This window comes from Typopeltis vanoorti, chromosome 22, assembly GCF_054136105.1.
Source record: "Typopeltis vanoorti isolate ZY-2024b chromosome 22, IOZ_Tvanoo_1.0, whole genome shotgun sequence".
Lineage (NCBI taxonomy): Eukaryota > Metazoa > Arthropoda > Arachnida > Uropygi > Thelyphonidae > Typopeltis > Typopeltis vanoorti.
The window spans coordinates 21,346,888-21,370,000 of record NC_143570.1 but is presented as its reverse complement, the minus strand read 5'-3'; the positions used below and the strand labels follow the sequence as shown (position 1 = coordinate 21,370,000).

General features: G+C 39.0%; 1 protein-coding gene across 2 annotated transcripts in view; it reads left to right on the top strand.

Moving 5' to 3' along the window:
- LOC150094205 (SAM and SH3 domain-containing protein 1-like) overlaps positions 1–23,113 on the top strand; it is a 476,307-nt gene that overhangs the window by 356,653 nt on the left and 96,541 nt on the right. For both annotated transcript variants that reach the window (XM_090412130.1, XM_090412129.1), the window contains exons 9-10: positions 4,883–4,970; positions 17,486–18,201. In XM_090412130.1, the coding sequence (XP_090268256.1) occupies positions 4,883–4,970; positions 17,486–18,201 (804 nt within the window). The remainder of the gene's footprint in view (positions 1–4,882; positions 4,971–17,485; positions 18,202–23,113) is intronic.

Genomic DNA, 23,113 nt, shown 5'->3' with positions numbered 1-23,113 from the left:
ATTTAATAAACTTTATGGGGCATTCTTTCTCTGACCTCATTCTTCTTAAAACATTATAGAAGAGTTTATGGTTTCCTTTAAAATTTTGTTCTAAAGTATGTCCAAAGTCTTCCCAGCATTTTCTTTTCTCTTCTTTCACTAAGTTTTTGACTTTATTTCTTTGGTTGTATAGTTCTCATCACCCTGCAGCTTTGATGTTATATATCTCTTCCACATTTGCTTTTTCTTTTTAATTTCTTCTTTTAGTTCTTCAGTCCACTAGGGTGTTTTATGTTTCTTCTGTTTATTATTTAATGATACACCACAAATTTCTTTGCTTGTTTCTAGAAGAAGTGTTTTGAACCTGTACCATAGGCTTTCTACATTTTGGTCTTCATATATCTCTTTTTCTACTTCTTTCATCACCTCTTCTATTTTACTTTTATACTCAATGGCTGTTTCTTCTTTCTATAGTTCTTCTCTCTGTAGTTCTTTATCTTAACATTTATTTCCTTGCTACTTTTTTACATTTTTCAACTTTTATTTTTGGATCATTTCCAATACTAATAAGTAGTGGTCACTGCCTATTTCAGGACCTCTATAGACTCTTGCATTTTTTGTATACTTCCAGTACGATCTGCTTATGATGGCGTAGTCAATTATAGATTTTTCATTTCTACTGGGCTCTTCTCTGGTAACTAAATTATTTGTAAGGCAAAGATTTATTATTCTTTCTCCATTATTATTCCGGGTTATTTCACCTTGTGATCCCCAACACTTGTTTCGTTTCTTCATCTACTTGATTCCCTACCTAGCCATTAAGGTCTCCTAGTAGTATATGCCCTTGAACTTCTTCAATTGTTTTTTGTAAGAGTTCGAAGAATTCATCTTTAATTTCTTTATTTGCATTATCATTTGGGCCATATGCAACAATTACAGTGAATACTTGGCTATCTGATTTAAAATTTATAGTGATTGTCAACAACCTTTCATTTATTAGTTGTCATTTAGTAATATATTCTTTGAGATCTGATTTAATTATGCAAGCTACCCCTTGTTTTCCCCATTCTCTTGGGTTTACCCCTGAATAGAAAAGTATATATCCATCTTTCATTTTCTGGCAACCTTGACCTTTCTTTTTTGTTTCTGTGACTGCCAGCAGATCCAATCTTGATTTTTTAAATTCACTATCTCTTTTTTATTTCGTTTAATGGGTGAAATTTTAAGGTGTGCAGGGGATTAGCCTTCAGCACCCGAATCTGGTGGTGGGGGGTGCCACCTTCGAAGCCCCCCCCCCCAGACCGGCCTATGAGAGAAGTGCTATCCTGTTGGTCCGCGGGAGGTATTTTATTTCCCTCCTACCCTTCATAGAAAACTACGACGAGCATTCCCCGATCCGCCACCAGGGGACGCGCCTGATGAGGGTTACAGGTGTCCCCACATGGGAGGACTTCTGTTAGAAAGGGATATATGTGGAATTATAAGGCTGGTAATTATGAGAGGTTCCGGAAACAGCTTTAGGCAATAACTAGGAAAGAGGAACTGGATGGAAAGGATATCAGTGCTGCTTGGATATCAGACCTACTCAAGAACTATTTAGTGGAAGCAATATCAGAATGTATTCCAAAGGTCAAGAGGGTAAATAGAGGGTGTGAAATTGTTGAATCAAGAGATAAGATATGCAGTCTGGAAGAAAGTATTAAGGAAGAAGCACAAGATGAATGCTTATAACAACCAGTTGCATCAGAAGTACAAAGAGCAGGCGAGGACGGTGACTCACTTGATAATGGTAGCAAGAGTGCAGTATGAGCAGCAGTTAGCTATTGTGGTTAAAAAACTCCTGGGGAATTTTTTCGATATGTGGCCAGTAGAAGAAAGAGTGATTATGGAAAGATGACGTTGATTGGTGAAAATGGAGGAATGATAACCGCTGTAGAGGATATAGTTGAGATATTTAATGAGCACTTTATAAATGTATTTCATTCTTGTGAATGTGACATTATGCAGAACTTGAATGCAGTGGGAAAGAAGGAGGAGGAGAAACTGTTAGTAAGTGAGCAGGAGGTACTGTATATGAGGAATCGAATAGACTGATGCTATTTCACCATGCGTTTTCAGGGAATGTTCCGCGGAGCTAACAACAGCTTTCACATATCTGTTTAACATGAGTCTTGCGGGCCAAGTTCCAAAGTAAGGGAGGTGATAAGATTAGGGCTTTGAATTATAGGCCAGTCTGTGTCTGGAGTTGTGGTTAAATTCAACAGAAAACTACTTTTTTTTTTTTTTGTGGCCAGTACGGATTTATTAAAGGAAGATCGTGTTTTAGCGATCTGTTTACTCATTATAATAAGGTGATAAATGCATTGGATAAGGGTGATGCAGATTTAGATTTAGATTTTGCAAAGGCCCCTGATAAATTGCCACTTGAAAAGCTGGTAATTAAATTGAAACGAATTAAGTTGAACAGTAGATTAATGCACTGGACTGGAGATTGGCTGTCGGATAGGTATCAACGAGTTGTTTATGGAGGAGCGATATCCCAGAAGAGGAAAGTTACTAGTGGTGTACCCCAAGGATCTGTTTTGGGTCCTTTGCTATTTAATTTGTGTGTAGATGATATTGGGAGAGGCCTGAATGGTGATATGCAGTTGGTTGCACATGATGCAAAGTTGGGGAGAGATCAGGAGTAGAGCGGATGTTGTAACTTTGCAAGAGGACTTGAATACACTGGACTGGCTGAATGGGTAAAGGAGTGGGGATATCACAATGTTTCAAAGTGTAAGGTTTTGAAATTTGGGAAGCAGAGATGGAACATAGGGTACACAATCAGTGGAAACATCTTAGAAGAGGTAGAGGAGATGAGAAATCTTGGAGTGATTTCCACAATGACCTAAAATTTCGGGAATATTGCTAAAATTGTGAGGACAGCACAGCGGATAATGGGAATGATACTAAGGTGGTTTCTGATCTCTGGAATATTGAGTATGAAGACAGATCGAGAACATGCAGTTTGCAGAAATTGGTGGATAAGAGGAGGAGAGGATATGATCGAGACATAAACTGTTAAGAGGTTATTACCAGATTAATATGGAGGGGTTTGCATAGAATGGGAGAAGATAGGGAGAACAAGAGGTCATCCCTAGAAGCTGTATAAGTATTTTGCATGGAGAATGCAAAAGTGAGTGGAATGTATTGCCCGAGAGTGTGGTGTGCGCTGAGACAGTGAATATATTTAAGGCACGGTATGATAAACTGTTTGTGTGTGTGTGTAACAGTGGGACCTCCCGCGATGAGTCTTTTGACTCCGTGTTTTATTGATGACTAACGTTTCGTTTGCACAAGTTTCGAAGCATTATTTTTTAATTTAAAACGAATATTTGCCTATAGTATTAAAATATAATGTTGTTTCAAAATCTACATAATTTGGACTTCACACTTGGTTAACTGTCACTGAAAATTAGCATCGAACTGCTTAATTCCAGAACAGGTTTCCCGTGCAGTGAGGCTTCGTATGCTGCTATTTTGGGAAAATAACTTGAACGTGTAACGAATACAAAAGTCAAGCAATGGAAGAGTTTCTTGGAATGGGCTTGTTAAGCTATAAAACAACTTAATGTGAAATGGCAAAATTTAAACTTTAATTAACAGGGATGGAGGAAAGTTCAGTCGATTTTTTTTTGTTGTTTGTGTGTTTATTCCTGTTAATTTAAAATGTAGTAAAAGCTTTCACTCGTAAGAGGGCGTAAGCTTATTATGAAGATTGTAACCGTGCAGTGGTAGATGATTAAAGTACGTTGTCCATTTCTGAAATAAATTTGTTATTTACATTTCATTTTTTATATTTTATTTTTATTATTTACATTTACATTAAAAAGATAGCCGTGCAGTGGCAGGTAATATTTTAAGTACTCAGCAAATTTATTTCAAAAATTTCAATCTCCAGACATAATACCTTTAGTCTCATTATTCTTGGTTATTTCGGCAGTATTTTTTTTAATTTTATTTTTTTAAATAAAAAAATTAAAACCAAGAAAAGTTTTTTAAAACTTTTGCTCTTTTAGTGTCGCAAACCCTTGTTCCCCAAAACGGAAACTTAGGATTGGGAATATAAAAGAAATTCAACTTCCCATCACTTGTTTACAAGTCATGACCACTAGAGGGATCATGAAGTGTTATTACCACAATACACTAACGAGCATTATACAGGAACTTCTTGATAGAGAGAGGATGTAATTTATGTCCGGAAAAGCCTTCAAGTGTCATATCGTTGTGAGAAATGAGTTTCAAAAAAAAAAAAAAAAAATCCCCACCCAAAATGGATAAACTTACTGCACTGTATTGTTAAAGCGAAGTCAATTTATAGCCAACTTGTCGTCATAAACAAGCACTTCTCATAATATGGTTGTCCCATCCATTCTATTGGGATAATTTTTCCTACTATTAGCAAGTGAACCTGCGTCATAATACGATTTGGCGACACTCACTTATTTAATATGACAACACTTTCCTTGTCCTTGCTGCATTTCTTAGAAATATCTCTTGAAGTCACGCAAGAAAGATAATTTAGCACTTGACTCTCCGCCATCTATTTTCTTTTCTATCGGACATTTTAACTCTCTCCTTTTCCCTTCCCCGCCACTAGATTTCAATATTAAAGTACTTCCTCTTGATTTATCGTTCTGTGAGCAATTTCTGTATCTGAGGTTCATATAAGATATTTAATATGGAAGTGAATCGTAGGGAATTGAGAAAAATTGCTTATTATTTTCGTATTAGAGAACGCAAAAAAAAAGAAAGTTTTTTTTTTTTATTTAGTTTCCACTAGAGGAAGTTGTTTTATTTTAAGTGACTTCTTTATTATTTTCTGTGAGTCATGTTCTTTTTTTTCCCCCTTTTCATCCAGATGCTTACCGAGCTTGGAAGAAATGTTATATGGTCGCCACCTAGCGGAAAGAAAGGACAACCAAAATGCAAATCTGTCTTTTACTCAGGTAAGACTATATTTGATGTTACGCGAAATAAAGCACCAGTTTTACCAGTTTTGCAGATCAACCCCCCCCCTTTTTTTTTAAAAAAAAAAAACAAATTATAAATAAAATATACTTTTAAAATAAATTATTAAGTAACTTATTTTTATGTTATTTATTTATTTTGGCGAATGAATTATGTAATGTATCTCAATTGTTTAGTTAATAAAGTTATTCGCTCCCAATAAATTATTACAGGAGACTGATTCATTGGGAAGTAGTTGAATATATTTAATACAATGTGAGTTATGAATTAACAAGACTACGTCCTGCTTCATTTTCAATTAAATTTACAAACTTGTTAAATAAAAGCAGTACACAAGTTTCATAACCGTTTAATAATCCTTTAAATTACTGTTGTTATAATTGCCATTTCAGTAAAAATCGGCAATACGGATTTGTAATTAAATGCATTTTTTCTTACTTTGTTATTTGAACTTAATATTCCAGTCATTCTCTACAACGAGTTGATTTTCCATTTATTCCCCCGCTAACAGAGAACTCGTTGGTTCCAATGGATTATACAAACCGATTCTTCTGATTCTCGGTAACGAATGCTGTTACGGTGTTCTTCTAAGGTGAACATTCTCCATTCTTCCAATTCTGCCCAAGTACGAGAAATACCTTGAAGCGGTACTCCCAGCATGGAACACAGAGGATGGAGCTTATTTCTTAGGAGAGCATTAAAAGGAAGCCAATTTGTGTATTGGACAACTCTCTCACATGTTATGGAGTTGAGAGATTTATCTTCCCAGAGGACCATGAACCAAAGGAATGAAAACCGTGTGAATATTGTTATGAGATGTCGAGAACACTGACTATATACATATACGAATCATTTAAAATCTGCACACCACATATTACATCGATGGGATGATGTCATAGTTCCCACTTACACTTAAGTTGTAAGCCACAAAATAAGACTTCAAAACAGAGGAAAGACCTGACTCAGATCAGATATTGCACAATGTTTCACATGAAGTATTTGATCGTTATGGAAAAGTATGGACGGCAGGTGCTTTCCCCCACCTCGTTTTACCCACGTACAGTCCTGACACGAACTCTTCGGACTATTCTGTAAGTTGAAACCATTGATGAGATCTGCCGAAATAGCCAAAACTATCAGAATATTAAAACTAAAAAGGTTTCTCAACAGCAGGCATGCAAGAAAATGTTCGGCACCGGTAATAAAGCAGAATGGAGATTAGGTTGAAGGCATGTAAATACGGTTTACATGCCTTCGCCTCTGGGTGCGCCACTGGTTTTTTCTGTATAACTGAAACTGCAGACCTATCAGGTTGCCCTGTGGCAAGTTCTAAGGACAGAAGGCCGTTGTTAGATTCTATTTCCAAGCTAAATCAACCTGGAAAATCAGCGCGTGTTCGCTTAGAACGGTATTTCTCAACGTGGGGCAATTTGAATATTTTGGGGACCAATTAGAAAATGATATTGCATTCGTCACCTCATCACTGATGTATTCAAAACACTCACCATTGTCGGCGACGGGGACATCAAAATCTTTGAGGCGTTGAGGTGGGGCATGATCCAAAGCACGTTGGGAAATACTGGCTCAGAAGAACACTGGGAATCAGACAAGCCCAGTCTTGCACAACACGTGATTTTATCCAGTCACGGAGACTATCGGAGCGATACAAAAGTCCTCCACAGAAGTCAATTCTTATTAGAATTGACTTTCGATATATTTCGGCAACGAAATATATCGCAAATAAATTTTATGTGTGTGTGTGTGTGGAAAATTTTTACTTTGGGTGTAATATACGTTAAAGATACCAAGAAATTTTATATACTTGGTTTTAATCCTTTTCCCAAGGAAGCAAAACAAAGTTTTGCGCGTGAAATATATTCACGACCGAACTACTTGTATATAGAGGCTAATGACTTCATATCACTTGCCTTAGTATGCATCTCGTAATGCAAAGCACAGCCCCTTTCAGGCGTGTATAATGCAATGCATAATCGAAGGGCCACTACCCTGACCGGTTTTGACCTTTATTGAGTGTTTAAGTACAGGTCATTCCCCAAAACTCGTGCGTCCCCCAGATCACCCAACAATGAGCAACCCGAAGGACCAAAAACTCAGCATTGTTCCCCTCCGTAAGAGGCTCACCCTGTCACTCAGAAGAACTCTCAGCGTTGTCTCTACCCGTGGTAGGTTCACCCCACCACCAAACAGAGCCGCTCATATTTCATCTGAGGGGTAACGGCAACAGCCGTGTCTCAGTAAACTTCATTGGCCACAGCATTGCTATCCACCACCCAGGCGTCCAACCGGTTTCGATCTAGAAATCTCTTCTGTAGGAGCAAGACCCGGTCGAGATACCAAGGTTTTAACCTTTGTGGCTGAATGGATCTCAATCCCTTGGATTATAATCCTTTCATCTCTATGAAAAATGGCTTCAATTAATGAGAATTTATCGAGCACCTGGCTCACCCATTTTAGGGCAGTGTGGGAGCGTCTGTACCGATGGGCAGAGCCGCTTGTGTTTCCACCTATCGTTTTCATCGTAGTTAGATGACTCTCGAATGAGTTGATTGGGATGACTAGCTGCTTTGGTGAAATATGTAATGGCAGTTTCACGGAGAAACATGTGAATATCAGTAATGTCAGCGTCTCGGTGGAGGAGAGTATTCCTGACAAATCACGGAGCATTGAATATCATGCGGAGACATTTGTTCTGGATGACCTGTAGCTTTTTGATGTTGCCAGGGGAGGTGTGACCCCAAGTCGGTGATCCATAGGTCAGTGTGGGTGTAATGATTGCTTTATAGATTCGTAGTTTGTTTTCAGTGTTAACAGGCTTCTTCGGTTGAGAAGAGAGTAAAGTTGCATAATTGCGGAGTTTGCCTTGCTGCAGACATAATCGATGTGAGAGTTAAAGTTGAGGCGGTTATCTAGTTGAATACCTAAATATTTGGTGCTGGATTTCCATGGAATAGCTGTGTTGAAAAGTTTGATTTCTCCGTAGTGGGATGCCTTCCGTCTTGTGAAGAGAATGGGAGTACTTTTGTCGGCATTAACAGCTCTTCTCCATTTCCTGAGCCATTTTTCTAGGTTTGTTGCTGCGGTTTGTAAGCGCTGCTTAGCTAAGTTCGGCCTGAGAGATCTACTGAAAATTTCCATGTTGTCCACATAGCAAGCTGTGGTGGGTGATGTCGTGTTAGGGACGCCAGCAACGAAGATGTTAAAAAGCAGCGGAGGGAGTAGCGAACCTTGAGGAACACCTGCAGTGATTCTTTTTAAAGAGGATTTGAGTCCTCTCAACTTGACCTGAAATTTCCGGTTTTTTAGAAAGGAGTCAATAAGTTTGGTAAGGTAGAGCGGAACTTTGGCCATAAATAATTTATAGATGAGGCCTTTGTGCCAAACCTTATCAAAGGCTTCATCCAGAAAAACAGCTCCTGTATGTTGTCGCCAATTGAATCCAGTAGTGATGAATTCGACTAGTCTGTGAACTTGTTGTGTAGTACTGTGCCCAGTTCGAAACCCAAACCGCTCTTTCGGTATTGTGTTGTTTTTGTTCACCACATCTTGAAGTCGATCGAGGATGATTTTTTCTGCAATTTTTCCCAAGTGAAAGGAGACTGATGGGTCTGTAACTTTGCGGTAACTGAGGCGCTTTTCCCGACTTATGATGGACGAGGATTATATCTGCTTGTTTCCATCGGGTTGGAAAATAATTTAGTCTGAGTATTGCATTTATAATTGCTACCAAATGCATGACAGCTTTGTGCGGAAGAGCCTTGATTGTTTTGTTGTTAATTTCATCTGGGTCAGGGGCTTTTTTTGTTTTTAAGCTTCCTAATGATTGAGTAGACCTCTTTAGGCGAGGTGGGACATATTTTCACGGCTGCTAGACTGCCGAAGCACAGTACGGACTCGACGGTGAATTTTCTCTATGAAGACCAAATCCGCATGCGCATAATTAGGACTGCACTGAAGTTGAAGAGCTTCAGCGAGGCTTCTGCCTTTTCATCGTCCCTATAAACTATACCTCTTTCTCCGTGAATGGACTGGATATTGGAACGGTCTGTACGGAGAGTTTTTGCCAATTTCCATAAAGTTTTCAGGGAACAAAGTTTTCTTTCCCATTGTTGATTTCTGTGATCTTTTAGTGCATAGCGAAGTAAGTTTGATGCTCTGTTCAGCTCTTGGCGGTCTTGAGGAGATAGCGTGTTATGAAAGCGACGTCTGATTTTATTTTTGTTTCTGATTAGAGCAAGGATTTCTTCTGGAAGTAGGTTTACTTGAGCTGGAGTGGAAATAGAAGAGGCTGCGGTTAAGCCAGATTGAATTTTGCTTTCCAGGTTGTTGACTGCCGCGTCAATTTCTTCACCGGAGGAGATATTCGGCACTGAATCCATGATAGTGTTGATTGTAGCCTTGAATTTTGTGAAATTAGTAAATGACTGACTGGGAATAAGTTCCGGATCCTCTCCCAGTTTTAGAAGTACTGGGTTGTGGTCCGAACTGAGGTCGTTAACTACTTGCAGCTGGAATTGATGAGATGTGTTTTTGAATATGGCTATATCTAATACATCAGGCCTTCCATGTGTTCCATAGTGTGTTGGTTCAATCGGACCTGCGATGATAATATTTCTCAACTTAGCAAAATTGTGAAGGATTTTTCCGTTGTAATTGGCACACCTGCTATTCCATAAGGGATGCTTTGAGTTTAGATCTCCTGCTAATATTGTTGCTTCTGTAGTGGCAAGCAGCTGAGAAAGATCAGAGGATAGCAGTTCTGCCTGGAGGGTTATAAACGGAATATATTTTTAAGATGCCTGCATTAATGGTGTAAATTTCTATGCCAGTTTTTTTCATATTAGTTGTAGGAATATTTTTTATCTCATTGTAACGGATGTTTTTCTTGATAAAGATTGCAGTACCTCCACCTCTGGCATTAGGTCTGTCATTTCTAATTAAAGAGTAATTTCTCAGCTTGGGATTATCACAGGGCCGCAGATGGGTCTCGTTAACTAACAGGATATCAATTTTGTAGTGAGTAGTAAATTCTTGGAGTTCTAGACTGTTGTTGCTGAGTCCATTAGCATTCCAGAATGCGACCTGTATGGAATTTATTGTGATTGCCGAATTATCCATTAATCAACGAGAATATGACTTGGCTATTTTTAAGAAATCTGTTTGTGTCAGCCTGGTTTGGATTTGATTTGCTAAAATCTGATAGCATTTCTCCCAAAGTGACAGCAAGCATTGCAGCAGAGTTTTGGCTGCTTGGTATGGTTTCTGCCGACTTGTTGCGTAAGGAAACTACAGAGGCATACGATTTATCAGGTGTAATAGCCTGCACTTTAATTTCCGATTCAGGTTGTGTGACTCGCTTCTGAGTGGACGGGGCCACTGCCTCCCTAGTCCTTGTCAGGTTAGATGGGTGGAGTGAACAGCCCTTGTAGTTAGCTGGATGGGCCGCCACAGTTGGCACACTTAGCAGGAGTAGTTCTTGACTTGGCACAGTAGTAGTAGTAGTTCTTGACCAGTAGTAGTAGCAGGAGTAGTTCTTGACCAGAGGCATGGGCCGTTATCTGCTCTGTACATGCGTGATATTTTTATTGGTGCTAATCCTTGCGATTTGAGATCAGTGGCTATTTCTTCAGATGGTATGGTTTCTACCAAACCTCTGATGATCACCGTGAGGTTTTTTTCGCTTTTAAGCTGAAAAGTGTGATATGGGACTTTCAATTCATCTAAATGTCTGGTGAGCAGACGGTAGTCCGATGCACCTTCAGGTTGAATCCAGACTCCTTCATTGGTGTTCTTTGCTGAATTGAATTTTGTATTGTTGTTTTTCATCAACTCAGTGATTGATGACCATTTTTCTTTGGATCGTAAGATCACTGGTGGAATTCTCTCTTTAGGCTGTGTTACTATATCCGTCTCTATTACTCTTTCAGTTTGTGCTGTAGTGTCCATTGGTGCTGCTCTCTCTCTGAGGTAGTATTTCAGGTTCTGCAGCTAGAGACTCCTTCTTTCGCTTCTTTCTACTGACTACTTGAAAGTCGTCATTATCCTCTAGTGCGTGAATATCAGCTGATGTGGTATTTTCTTTGCTGGAATCTTGTGAGGTGTTAGGAAGAGGGTCAGGGGATTGGTAGTCCTCTGATTCAACCTCTTCTACAGTATTTGGTGGATTGCTACCTTTCCTGGCCATTTCCTTTGCAGCAGGCCTCCTACATGTTTGAAGATTGCCAATAGCTGCTTGAAGTCGAGCTCATCATATGGAGAGTCCATAATATGGCCTAAGAGAAAATAGCGGTTGCTCGGGTTTCCCAAGTAGTTTGCGAGTGATCCTGTAGACTTTGAGAGTCCACTAGCTAATCCCGGAGACAGCTTAGAGTAAGCGTCTACCAGCAAAAATTAGTTTATTATAGGTGACTATCCTAAAAACAAGGAAAACGGAGTTTCGGGAAATTACTTGAACACACAGTGCAGAGACCTATCTCCCTAAAATACCATTTATCCACCACTGGTCCTCATTGCGGGTGGGGCCTACCGGCCATTAGACCTCTGCATATTTCATGCAGAGGGGGAGATAGTAGGTCTCGAACTGTGTTAGTTCCAGTGCAATGCGAGCTTCCCGAAAAATCTTATATATAAAATTCAACTAGGCAGAGTCTAAAGGAATACCTCCGATCACAACGACAGCAAGAACAACCCTCACTACCTGAAAAGAAAGAGAAAATTCAGATACCAAGGTTAGTCCTTATAAGGACTGGCTTAAAGGGGCGAAGCAAGAATGCTTTTCATCTTCCCCATTATCTGTAGAGGACAGTGTAGGGATAAGGTGTTATTGAGCTATTAAAGCTGTGATCATGGCAGGATGGTAACAGCAATAGCCGATAGCCGAGCCTCAGTTAGAACTTCATTGGCTACAGCATTGCCATCCATTACCCTCCAAAGGTATTGGATTGAATGAGTCAATCACCGCATCTCACGGTCGATTGATTCCCCATAATTCCCCATGGATACCAAGATTGACAATTGACAATTGACATTTATGTCTTTAGGGGTGAAGCAAGATGCTTTTCATAATCCCCGCTATCTGTTGTGGTTACAGTGAAGGTAAAATTTATGAGCAGATTGCTCGCCCTGAATGGGCATGGAGATTATGCATCACTAAAGGAGGCCAATATAGCTTTTGGTCTTCTATATTTGAATATGTCCGTTGGATCGTATGCTTCAGCTTGCTGAACCAAATCGTTGGGATGTGTGGATGTCTTTAGGAAAAACTTGGTTGCTAAGGGTTGTAGAAAAGAGAAAATATAGGGAATATTTGTGTCTCTATGGAGTTGATTATTTCTAACATACCACGGGGCGTTCAGAATCATTCTCAAGCACTTATTCTGCACTCGCTGTATTTTGATAATGTTAGCATTAGAGGTGTGGCTCCAGGCCGGAGAGCATAGGTGATTATAGGACGAATCGTCATCTGGTATAGTTGCAATTTGATTCTGTTGCTGAGCTTGCTATTTCTATTAATTAGCGGATAGATCTGAGCTATGGCTTTAGATGCCTTTGTGCATGCAGATTTGATGTGTTGGTTGAAAGATAGCTTTTTGTCGAGAATTACACCCAGGTAATTTGTTTCTGTCTGCCAGGGAATTTTAGTATTGAATAGTAACACATCTCCTGCAGGAGACATTTGGCCTTTTTGAGAAAAGAACGGCTGAGCTTTTCTGGGGGTTGACTTCCAATCTCCACTTGGAGAACCAACCCTCCAGCTTTAGAAGGTTTTCTTGAAGCTTTCTGGTAATGAAATGGGGTCTGAGAGATCTGGTTAGTATTGCCGTATCGTCCGCATACAGGGCCAAAATGGAAGTCATCGGATTGTGCGGGATGTCTGACATGTATATAGAGAACAGCAATGGAGCCAGTAGAGATCCCTGCGGCACTCCAGCAAAGATGCGGCGCTGGGAGGATGTAGAACCGTTGATTTTTACTTGCATTGATCTATTCTGAAGATATGAATGGATTAAGTGAACCATTTTTAGTGAGGTACCGGCTAAGATAAGTTTGTGCAGGAGTCCAAAATGCCAGATTTTGTCAAATGCTTTGGATAAGTCTAGGAAAACAGCGCCTGTGCACTGGTGCCAGTTGTAGCTGGTGGTGATGTATTCCACAATTCTGTGGATTTGCTGGGTAGTACTATGGTGTTGCCTGAAACCAAACTGTTCTTTAGGGAGGATGTTTAGGTCATTTACTGAGGTTTGGAGTCGTGAGAGGATGACCTTCTCTGCAACCTTACCCAGATTTGAGATAAGACTGATTGGACGATAATTTTGAGGTAGGTGTGGGTCTTTGCCTGGCTTATGTATAGGAATTACGTCAGCCAGTTTCCAGGTGGAAGGAAAATAGTGAAATCTTAAAATTGCATTTATTATACTGGTCAGGTGCATTACTGCTTTTCGGGGCAGAAGTTTATTCACCCGATTAGTAATGCCGTCTGGCCCAGGAGCTTTTTTGTTCTTTAATTTTTTAATAATGTCATATAACTCAGCAGGTGATGTTGGTGCAATATGGTCAGTGCTGCAGATAGGAAGTTTGAGTGAGTGTCTGACCTTGCTGTGAATCTTATATATGTGGTCAAAAGTCAAAGTTTCCATACGAAGGCCTGCATTGCTCCTCTAAGTTGTGTGCTATAACTTCTGCTTTGTCTACATCTGTGTGAGCAAGCCCCTGGTCAGAGAATATTGGGGGAAGGGATCTGTCTTTGTTTTTGATATTTTTCAGTAGTTTCCAGATGGAGTGATCAGTAGGAGAAATGGAGGATAACTTTTCATCCCATACTTGGTCTCTATGGGCTCTGAGTGCATCTCTTACTGCCCCATTTAATCTGTTTAGATTTATTTTATCTTGTGGTGCACACATGTTACGGCATCTTTTCCTAGCTCTGTTTTTGTCTCTGATCGATACCAAGATTGAAGTAATGCAGAAGTCATATATATCTCGTATACAAGTAGACAAAAGGAGCTTGACCTTCTTAATAAAAATCTCTGGATGAGAGAAAGATGTAGAAAGTTTTTTACATTAGGTTTATTATACGTTAAAGATACCAAGAAATTTTATATACAGGTATCCCTCGATTAACGCGGTTAATTAATCCCTCGATGTTACCGCTTATATCAAAATCGCGTTAATCAAATGTAATAATCAATGGTAAAAATTACAATTCGTCCATGATCGATTACTGTATTAATAATTCGTTTTATATGGTACTCTTTTAGGAAAGATAAAAAATGAATGCAAAGTAGATATTTAATAAATACTTGCACCTACATTATTTACTGCAATTTTTTTTTATCAAAAGAAGTTATCAAGAGTCGTTTGAACAGTTTTAGTTTTTTTAAAGAAAAACATAAAGAAAAAACATGCAAATATAATACATGATGGTACAAATTAAGCGGATATTGAATCCAACATTATTTCATAGCCGAATATAGAAACTACAAGAATTTCGTGCCGAATATATAGAAACTTAAAAGTTTCGGCGGATGCAAGCATAAGCAACCTTATGAGCAACTCGTAGTAAAGGTGGAGTAAGCTCCAGATCACTTTCCTTAGTATTGTCCATAATGTAAAGCACATCTCCTAGAGGACATGTATGATAAATAAGCCTTTGGCTCTCTATTTCAGTAATACAAGATGGTTTATTTCTCTTCGGTTACAATCTAGAAATTATTAAACAAAGAATAATAATTAAAAAAAAAAAACTAAACCATACTATACTGACATCGGAGGTCGCGGTATCTTTCAGATACAATTTACTGTCAAATATCACAAACCTTTACATAACATGTGTTAAACTAAAATGACAGCAGAAAACAGTGCGGATATCACTCGCAGCATATGAATACACAGCAACTCATGACCTCCAAGCTATGCACTGAATTGTGTAACAATATTTATATTAAACATTTTGCATGTATCTATCTGATCAGCTGCGAGCTCCGCAGGGTTAAAGGCGCGTTAATCAAAACTCTTGCCATGTATATCAAGGGATTGCCGCAATTAATTTCGCAGCGTTAATCAAATCCGGCGTTAAGCAAGGGATACCTGTACTTGGTTTTAATCTTTTTCCCAAGTAAGCAAAACAGAGTTTTGCGCGTGATATACTATGGCAAGTGATATGAAGTCATTAGCCTCTATATACAAGTAGCTCAGACGTGAACATATACAATTTACGCACTCATTTTGGAATATTCTGCTGAATAGGCACGATGGACTAGTTTTGATTTTTAAAATTCCATAAATCCAATCTCATGTTATGCTGCTTAATTTTCAATGGGAGTTCATCTGTCTGACCATCACCCACCCATTCGATAGTTTTCGGAGTGGAGAAAGGAATGGGAAGAGACAATTTACGGCACCATTTACCTGAAGACTGAGTGGAGATTCCGCTGTATGACTTTCCTGCAGAACCGGAACTATTAATTTTAAGGGTGTGGTCTGTAGCTGTACAAAACCTTGAGTAGAATTGATAAGACTTGATCATTCCTTTTCGTTATTTCTCAGACACATTGTGATTATGGCCATCAAATATCAGGATTAGTTTTAAAGGATGACAACCACTCACTAAGTCCACTCACTATAAAAGGCAATGAATTGAGGTATCCATTTGTTCTTTTTCAAAGATTTTTTTTTTTCCTCTGGAAAACCCATCGCGTTTCAATCCCATTTCTTTAGCTACTCACGATTTTTTTTTTTTTTTTTAATTTGAATCACACACACACACGCGACAGGTTGATGACCTATGGCGCATCTAGTATCGGAGGCAGAATCCAAAATCCCATTTTAGACTCCAAACATGAAACTCCCTTAAACCAATTCAGACTTCTAATAAGGGAGTGATGGCTTTGCATTAGGTGACAAAAATTGTCACTTAGCTACCTAATTTTTCCCCCAATATAATATAGTTTTATTTGTTTGACAACTAAATGAATTTGACGTAATGTTGCTATGACAACAGCAGTTTCTGCTTGAGGATGTTCGTGTCCACTTACACGTTTTTTTTTTTCCCTCCTCTTCTTCTTGTTCCACCTCTTTGATTTAGCGATTTAACATCACGTATTTTGTACTTCACATAATTTATCTGTTGCCATAGAAACGTCATCCATCAGAAATCAACAAGCAAATGAAACAATTTTAGTGAGTCTAATATGTAATCAGACGACTGTAAATGTATATGTGAATGTTGCCAAGACAAGCAAATATAATGATGGCAAGAGGAAATTGTTCAACTGCAGAAGTAGGATATGCATGCAGTGGTGTTAGTCTCAATCGCAAATGGGTTCTAAATTAGTGTGTGTGTCGCAAAATACTTAGATGGACTTGCCATCTCCGAAGCACGCATGCAACCGGTAAATTTAGTATTCGCTATGCGTCAGAGAGGTCAAGACACCACCAGTGGACTGCGGATGAGCGACTGAGAAAACAGAGAACTCTTTGGTTATGTTTTGAGAGACTTCCGTAGCACGTTTTTAGCATTCAACCATCCATGCGTTCGTTTGCTGAGCGTATTGCCAGCAATTCCATTCTTCATCCTTCGCTAGTGTTATTCGAAAGAACATTGTAAATTTGAATACATGTTAAGGTTTAAATAAATTATTTTAACGGATCATTTACATAAACTTTATTTCTTTGCTGAATTTTCGGAACTAATATCAAGTCCATCATCGATGCGAAGATGGATTACAGAGATGTAAAAAGAGATTTAAACAGAATATTTCACGTTAAGTGTATAACAATATCACATTCAGGCGACTTATTACAGGTAGCAAGCTATGTTTGACATGGCATTAGGGTTCTAAAGAAAATAGACATAATTATGAAAGGGAGGGAAAATGTGTGACAAATTAGAGCTTGCTCTCATGATACAATCGCTACCAAAGAACTCACTGGAACAAAACTAGACTCCTCCACAAAAGCCGATCTTAAAGAAAATATACTCGATAGACAGCTTGTGATTTGCAGTGTCGCGAATCACCTCATGAGTTTTACTGTTACATACAAATATTCTCTTCCATGAGCTTGTTTTGTTATTTTTATGATCTGTTTGTGCCTAATAGGTTTGACACTAAGCCAGAATTTTGCAAGAAATAGTTTCTGATATCTATGGTATCATTTCATTATGGCCTCCTGTTAAGTTTCATTAAGTTCTTGCAGAATTAGGATTTCAAGGTCTTCAGAAGAATGTATACTTTATTATTATTAGCCTTCTAGTAGAGACGTATGTCCATCTAGAGTGGAACCAGCATGAACTTCGCGAATTATCTAAATTCATATTTATCTTCAGGTGTACACGTGACTACTACTACTACCAACTGTGTTCAAGGTTTTAGGAACCACGATTTAGAAACCACTCAATGGATGATTCTTTTTCATGTTCTACTGGAGAAATTATTGGTGAAGATTAATCTTCTGTATTTGCTTTTTTTTTTTGCAGATCTCCTGAGCAAAACTTCGAACCACATTTACGATGATACGCCATCTGACGACATACTATGGAATCACGAGATAGCTCCCTGCGAACGAGGCTGCCCCCATTCTCGAGTTCCCTGTTCTATCTGCACGAGCTCATCGGGTAAGGGCACGTGCTGGACTTTTTCCCCAGTCAAACATTCTACATGTGCCTTAGACCCCAGTTCCAAACATGATCTCCGCGCCTATTCCCACGATGAATTCACCTCCGCCATTATGGCAAGGACTCATCCGGTTACGGAACAGCATCAAAGGTGTTCGGCTCTGTCAGACACGCCTAGAACTACCGTATGCGGTGGAGATTGCGGAAACATCATGTGCAGTGTGACAGCCGCTGCAGTTGATATGGATGATTCCGACCTGCTTACCCCATCTACCCTAGTAACCGACTTGGATGCGGATGGTGCTTCTGTCCCAACTCCCCTCACGTTCATCGACGGGTGCAATAAACGACGGAGTGCTACCTCGTGTAGCAGTGCATGCAGCAAGCACACTTCTGACTATGGTGTTCTTGGTGTTCAGCGAAGGCGAACTAAGTCGGAAGGATGTTGCTCTTCTGGATGTAGTGTGAGGAATAGTCTAGAGACAGCGAGAACTGATGCCGCGGGAGATTTCGGATCTTCTCCCATACTCGACCGCAGGAATAAAGGTGGCGTGCTGGACAGGTTAAGAAATTTGAAGGTAAGTCTTCATATTGTCACTACTTGGTGTTTTTTTTTTTTTTTAAATGAAGATCGTGTCTTAAAATAACACTTTAGATGTAATACAAGCCAGACTTAGAAATCTGTTGTCATTCTTCCAATTTTTCCTGCTAATAATTCTTTATGTGCTTGCTTCCATGCCGGCAACTGGTATGACGTCATCATACAGGTTTGATCTAGTAAACATATATTACTCACGAGCTGTGTTTGCGTGTATGTTTTCAAATGCATTCGGACAACAGCTAAAAGATACACCTGTTCATCCCAGAAGGTCTATTAGTCATCTTTTTAAGAGACGAGGACGATACAATGTTTTCCCCATTATTTGGTGCGCTTACCAGACTTTTATCAATTTTAATGATTCGTTTGTATTTGAATAGCGGATGAATCGTCCTCGGAAAAATACTTCAAAATTGATATCACTATTATTTAGTAAAATGGATAGGATTATTGTGAATCACGTTGTCAACGGGAAAAAAAAAAAAAATCGGTAGGCATTATATACAGGGTGGCCATAAATTAACTTTCCCTCTCTGGAGGTATCTGCAGCTAAAACTAATACACGGAATGAGACTACATTTTATATTGCGACTTTCGAAGGCATGGGAGATGATTTCCGCGAGGAAAAAAAAAAAAAGTACCAAAAGTTTCCGATAGGGGAAATTTTGGCGCTGGCGGGGCAGAAAGCAGTCAAATATTTGCAGTAAACGTAGGTAAAAAGGATTATGCAAATTTTACTGTGCGTACGTGACAGCAGCACCACCAATTCCACTTAAAAGGGGATTGGGAACGTTCAGGCAGTTATTCGAACGACTGACGAATTGTGCTCAATATGCGTCTACCGTGCCTCAGCGTGCTTTACTTGTTAAGTTGTTTTACCTTAAACAGTGCAATGCCGTAGCGGCCCTTCGGGAATTTAGAAGGCTTCATAACCTGCGTACAGGTCCTATGTCAGCTGTAGCACTGAGAGCTATGATTAAGAAGTTTGAAGAAACTGGATCACTAGGAGTTAGACTTGACAGAGGACGGAAAGCAGTGCAAGAAGAGACAGTAACAGACGTTGCTACTGCGGTGTTCGACGACACAGGGACCAAGCACTTTGTCAAGCTCGCAAACTTGATATGGCTTATGGTACAGTCTGGAAAATCTTACGGAGAATGCTTCACTTCTATCCGTATAAGTTCAGTCGTGTGCAAACACTAACTACCGCAGATTATGATAAGCGCATGACCTTCACGCTAACGTTTCTTGCCCGAATGGAGGTCGACAATTACTGGCCTTGGAGAATATTGTGGGATGATGAGGCTCATTTTTATCTGAATGGGTCGGTCAACACTCACAACTGCAGAATTTGGGCATCTGAACATCCCCAAGCGATCCAGCAAGTACCACTGCATTCTCCAAAAGTAACCATTTGGTGTGGCTTCGCAGCTGATTTCATAATAGGACCATACTTTTTTGAGCATATTACATATACAGGTCCTGTAACCTGCTCCATTACTGGAGAGATTTATACGAATGCTGGAAAATATTAGCATTCCTGTATTACAGCAAAGACAATGTTTGGACTCCATAATTTTTATGCAGGATGGAGCATGGGCACACATTGAACGTTCAGTACAGCGCCTTTTACGCGAGCATTTCAGTAATGAGAGGGTTATCAGTCAATTCTTTCCGACGGCATGGCCGCCTCGATCCTCGGACATCACTCCATATGACTTTTGGCTGTGGGGGGTTGAAATCCGTTGTGTATGTTGGTGGCGTTTCCAACTTGCATGTCTTGAAAGAGAACATAAAACGGGCCGTTATGAACATCCAAATCCGACTCCTTGCGCTCAGCTGTAGAGCACGTCGCACACCGGATGCAATTTGTTGTGCACAAGAAAGGTCAGCACATTTAAAATTGTGTATGTGGTCCAGGGGACCCTGATTCTGATGAATAAAACATTATTTCTTGTGAGTTCAATCACTGTATTAATTTCTGTATCTCTCGCAAGTTGTTGTTTTAGTTTAATTATTATTATTATTATTATTATTATCATCATTGTAACGCGCCACATATCCAGCTGGAATGAGTGACGCGGCTGTCGCTTACACCGTCAAAATGTTATTATTCCATTTTATCTGCCTTTAATGTAATTATCCGGTTCTTTTCGGCTCCTCCAGCGCCAAAATTTCCCCTATCGGCGACTTTTGGTACTCAATCTTTTTTTCGCAGAAATCATCTCCCCATGCCTCCAAAACTCTCAATATAAAATTTGGTCTCATTCCGTTTATTGGTTTTAGCTACAGATGCCTCCAAAGAGGGAAAGTTATTTTATGAACACCCTGTACAAAGATGCGTTTCGTATCTAATCCTAGTTTCATCTGGTATACTTTGTTTGACGATAAATTTAGCGATTCTTCAGAGAATATCAAAAATTAGGTCTAGCCGGAGTAGAGATGATTCAAAAGTTCCGGCGGCATTCACAAAATGAAAGAGGATGAATGTTCCTCATGTTCGGCTATCATTTTCAAAATAGTTTTGGATACTAGTTCTAGCTGCCTTTTCACCTCTTAAAGTAAGCCCCAAAATCTTTGTGCATTAGATTCAGTTCCAAACGCGATCTCCAAAAATAACGAATGATATTGTATCCGGTTTTTTAATCATATTTTCTTTAACTCTTAATTACTTTTTAAAAAATGAAATATAATTTTACGTATATAAATGAGTTGGTAGAGCTTTAGACGTTTAAAAACACTCAAGGGGTTCGTGACCCTATTCGGGCGCTACAGCTGAGCTCATACATTACATTGATGTTTTTCAGTTTGACTTCTCTCTTGTGGAATAGATTATATATATATATATTTATTTATTTATTTGTTTATTTATAATCTCAAATGTACATTTCCGTGGAAGCTTCAACTTTGGGAACAGAAAAAGGTAGATTATTATCTGCCTTTTGAAAAAGTTCGTGAGATTTTTACAAGTCATTTTTCGTTTCAGTCCTCTGTTAGAATCCTTAGAATGAACTTTGGGAAACCCCCCCCCCCTCTCTTTTAAGCTAAAATATGCTAACGGTAATACCATCATATCCTTAAAAGGTCTACTTCTTCTTTGATCTTAACATGTTAGTTTACTCGTCGAACTTTAACTTCTGCCATCCGTACGCGATTGGATGGTCGATGAAAGCCTTTTTTTTTTTTTTTTTAACATCTTGACCACTCTACAACCTTGAAATTCACGAAAACACTGGTGCCAGTTATTCACCTTTTATTTTTCTTTGGGTGAGTTAACCAGTCTCATGGGATGGAGTTATCCCATAGAACAGGAAAACCTGTCAGAAGAACAATTCGTAGACATAAACGCTAGCCTCTTAGCCTTAGTTGCTTCTGCTGCAATCCCAAACTAACCAACTAATTCGACAGTTATTCACTAAACGCTGTTTTAAGCAATAGATCGCTCATCTGTTTTCAAGTTTTACACTTTAATGCACAAGTTTCTTCTCAAAGTTGATACATAAGCAGAGAGACTGTAATGAAGTGCTACGCCTTTTGTGACATGCCTTAGCACTTAAGAATTTATATATATATATATATATATATATATATATCTCATCCAGAGATTTTTATTTAATAATGTTAAAACACCTTATGGTAACTTGTTCTGGTAAAATACTTATAAGCTCTGTATTACTAAAAATCTTGGTATTTCTAGCCTAGCTCCCACTGATGAGACCTCAATAAAGGTCGAAACCGGTCTGGGTAGTGGCCCCTTGCCTTTAATACATAGCATCATACATCTTCTCAAGGAGATAGGCTGTGCATTAAGGGTAAATATTAAGAATAGTGATCAGAGCTTATTCTACTTTTACCATGAGTTCCCTTGACTTGCACTACTTTGAGGGTCAGCTAGACTTCCAATACATGCAGGCGCAAACTTGACTTGTTTGTCTGTTTGCTTACTTGGGAAATGGAGTAAAACTAGGTTTAAAATAGCTTGGAATCTTGAACATATATACATATATATATCGTGACTGGTCATTTGAATTTCTCCCATCACTTCTAGAGGGCACAATACTCGATTTATTTACAAGCATTTTGATACAAATGTAAGCTATGGTATATTTGCTGGCTTGCTTGCCAAGTGCTTAGCATATCATTTCTTCCACAGGCTGCGAGTTTGAATTCCATGTGGGCGTGAATGTTTCTGATTGTCTTTAGGCGGTATGGATTTCATTGGCCAGTGTGAGACTACCACCTTGCTTATTGGACGCCGAAGTGGCATGAAAAAATTCCTTATTTGGTTTGTAGTGCAGGGTTCTTGGACCAGGTAACAAGTGAATAAAAAGTATACAAAAAATATTTTAACGCCTTTAATTCCCCATAGGGAATAGGCCAGGCCGTTTTTTTTTCCTTTTGGAGACTGAGAGGGAGTCATTTTCCACCATAGCCAATCAGAGACAGCCCACCCAAGACTACTAATTTTAAACTGCATCTGGTGAAGAGAGACAAACAAGTGTTGCCATCTCTTGGTTTCAAACTCTAACTCAATATATTATTGCCTGAAATAGTGATCGATTTTCTTGAGTTCACAGGACGAAAGAGATCTGAGCTTGCCAGAGGAACGTCTTATGAATCCAAACACCATTTCCATAGTGATACACAGGCCTTAAAAAAATCCTTAGCCCACACACGGGACTAATGTACTATAGGTTTACAACTATTCGTAGGGTTATAAAATGTGGTATAAATACAGTACTGTTAAGCAGCGAACTAGCTCGTTTCTGCTAAAAAAACAGTTAAAATTTTGATCATATACAAAATTTGTCTGTTTAGCCTTTATCATGCTTTCTTTTTTATGCTGTCGGAAAACTTCTTTCTCTTAAAAAAATGCAGGTTTTATGTCCAAC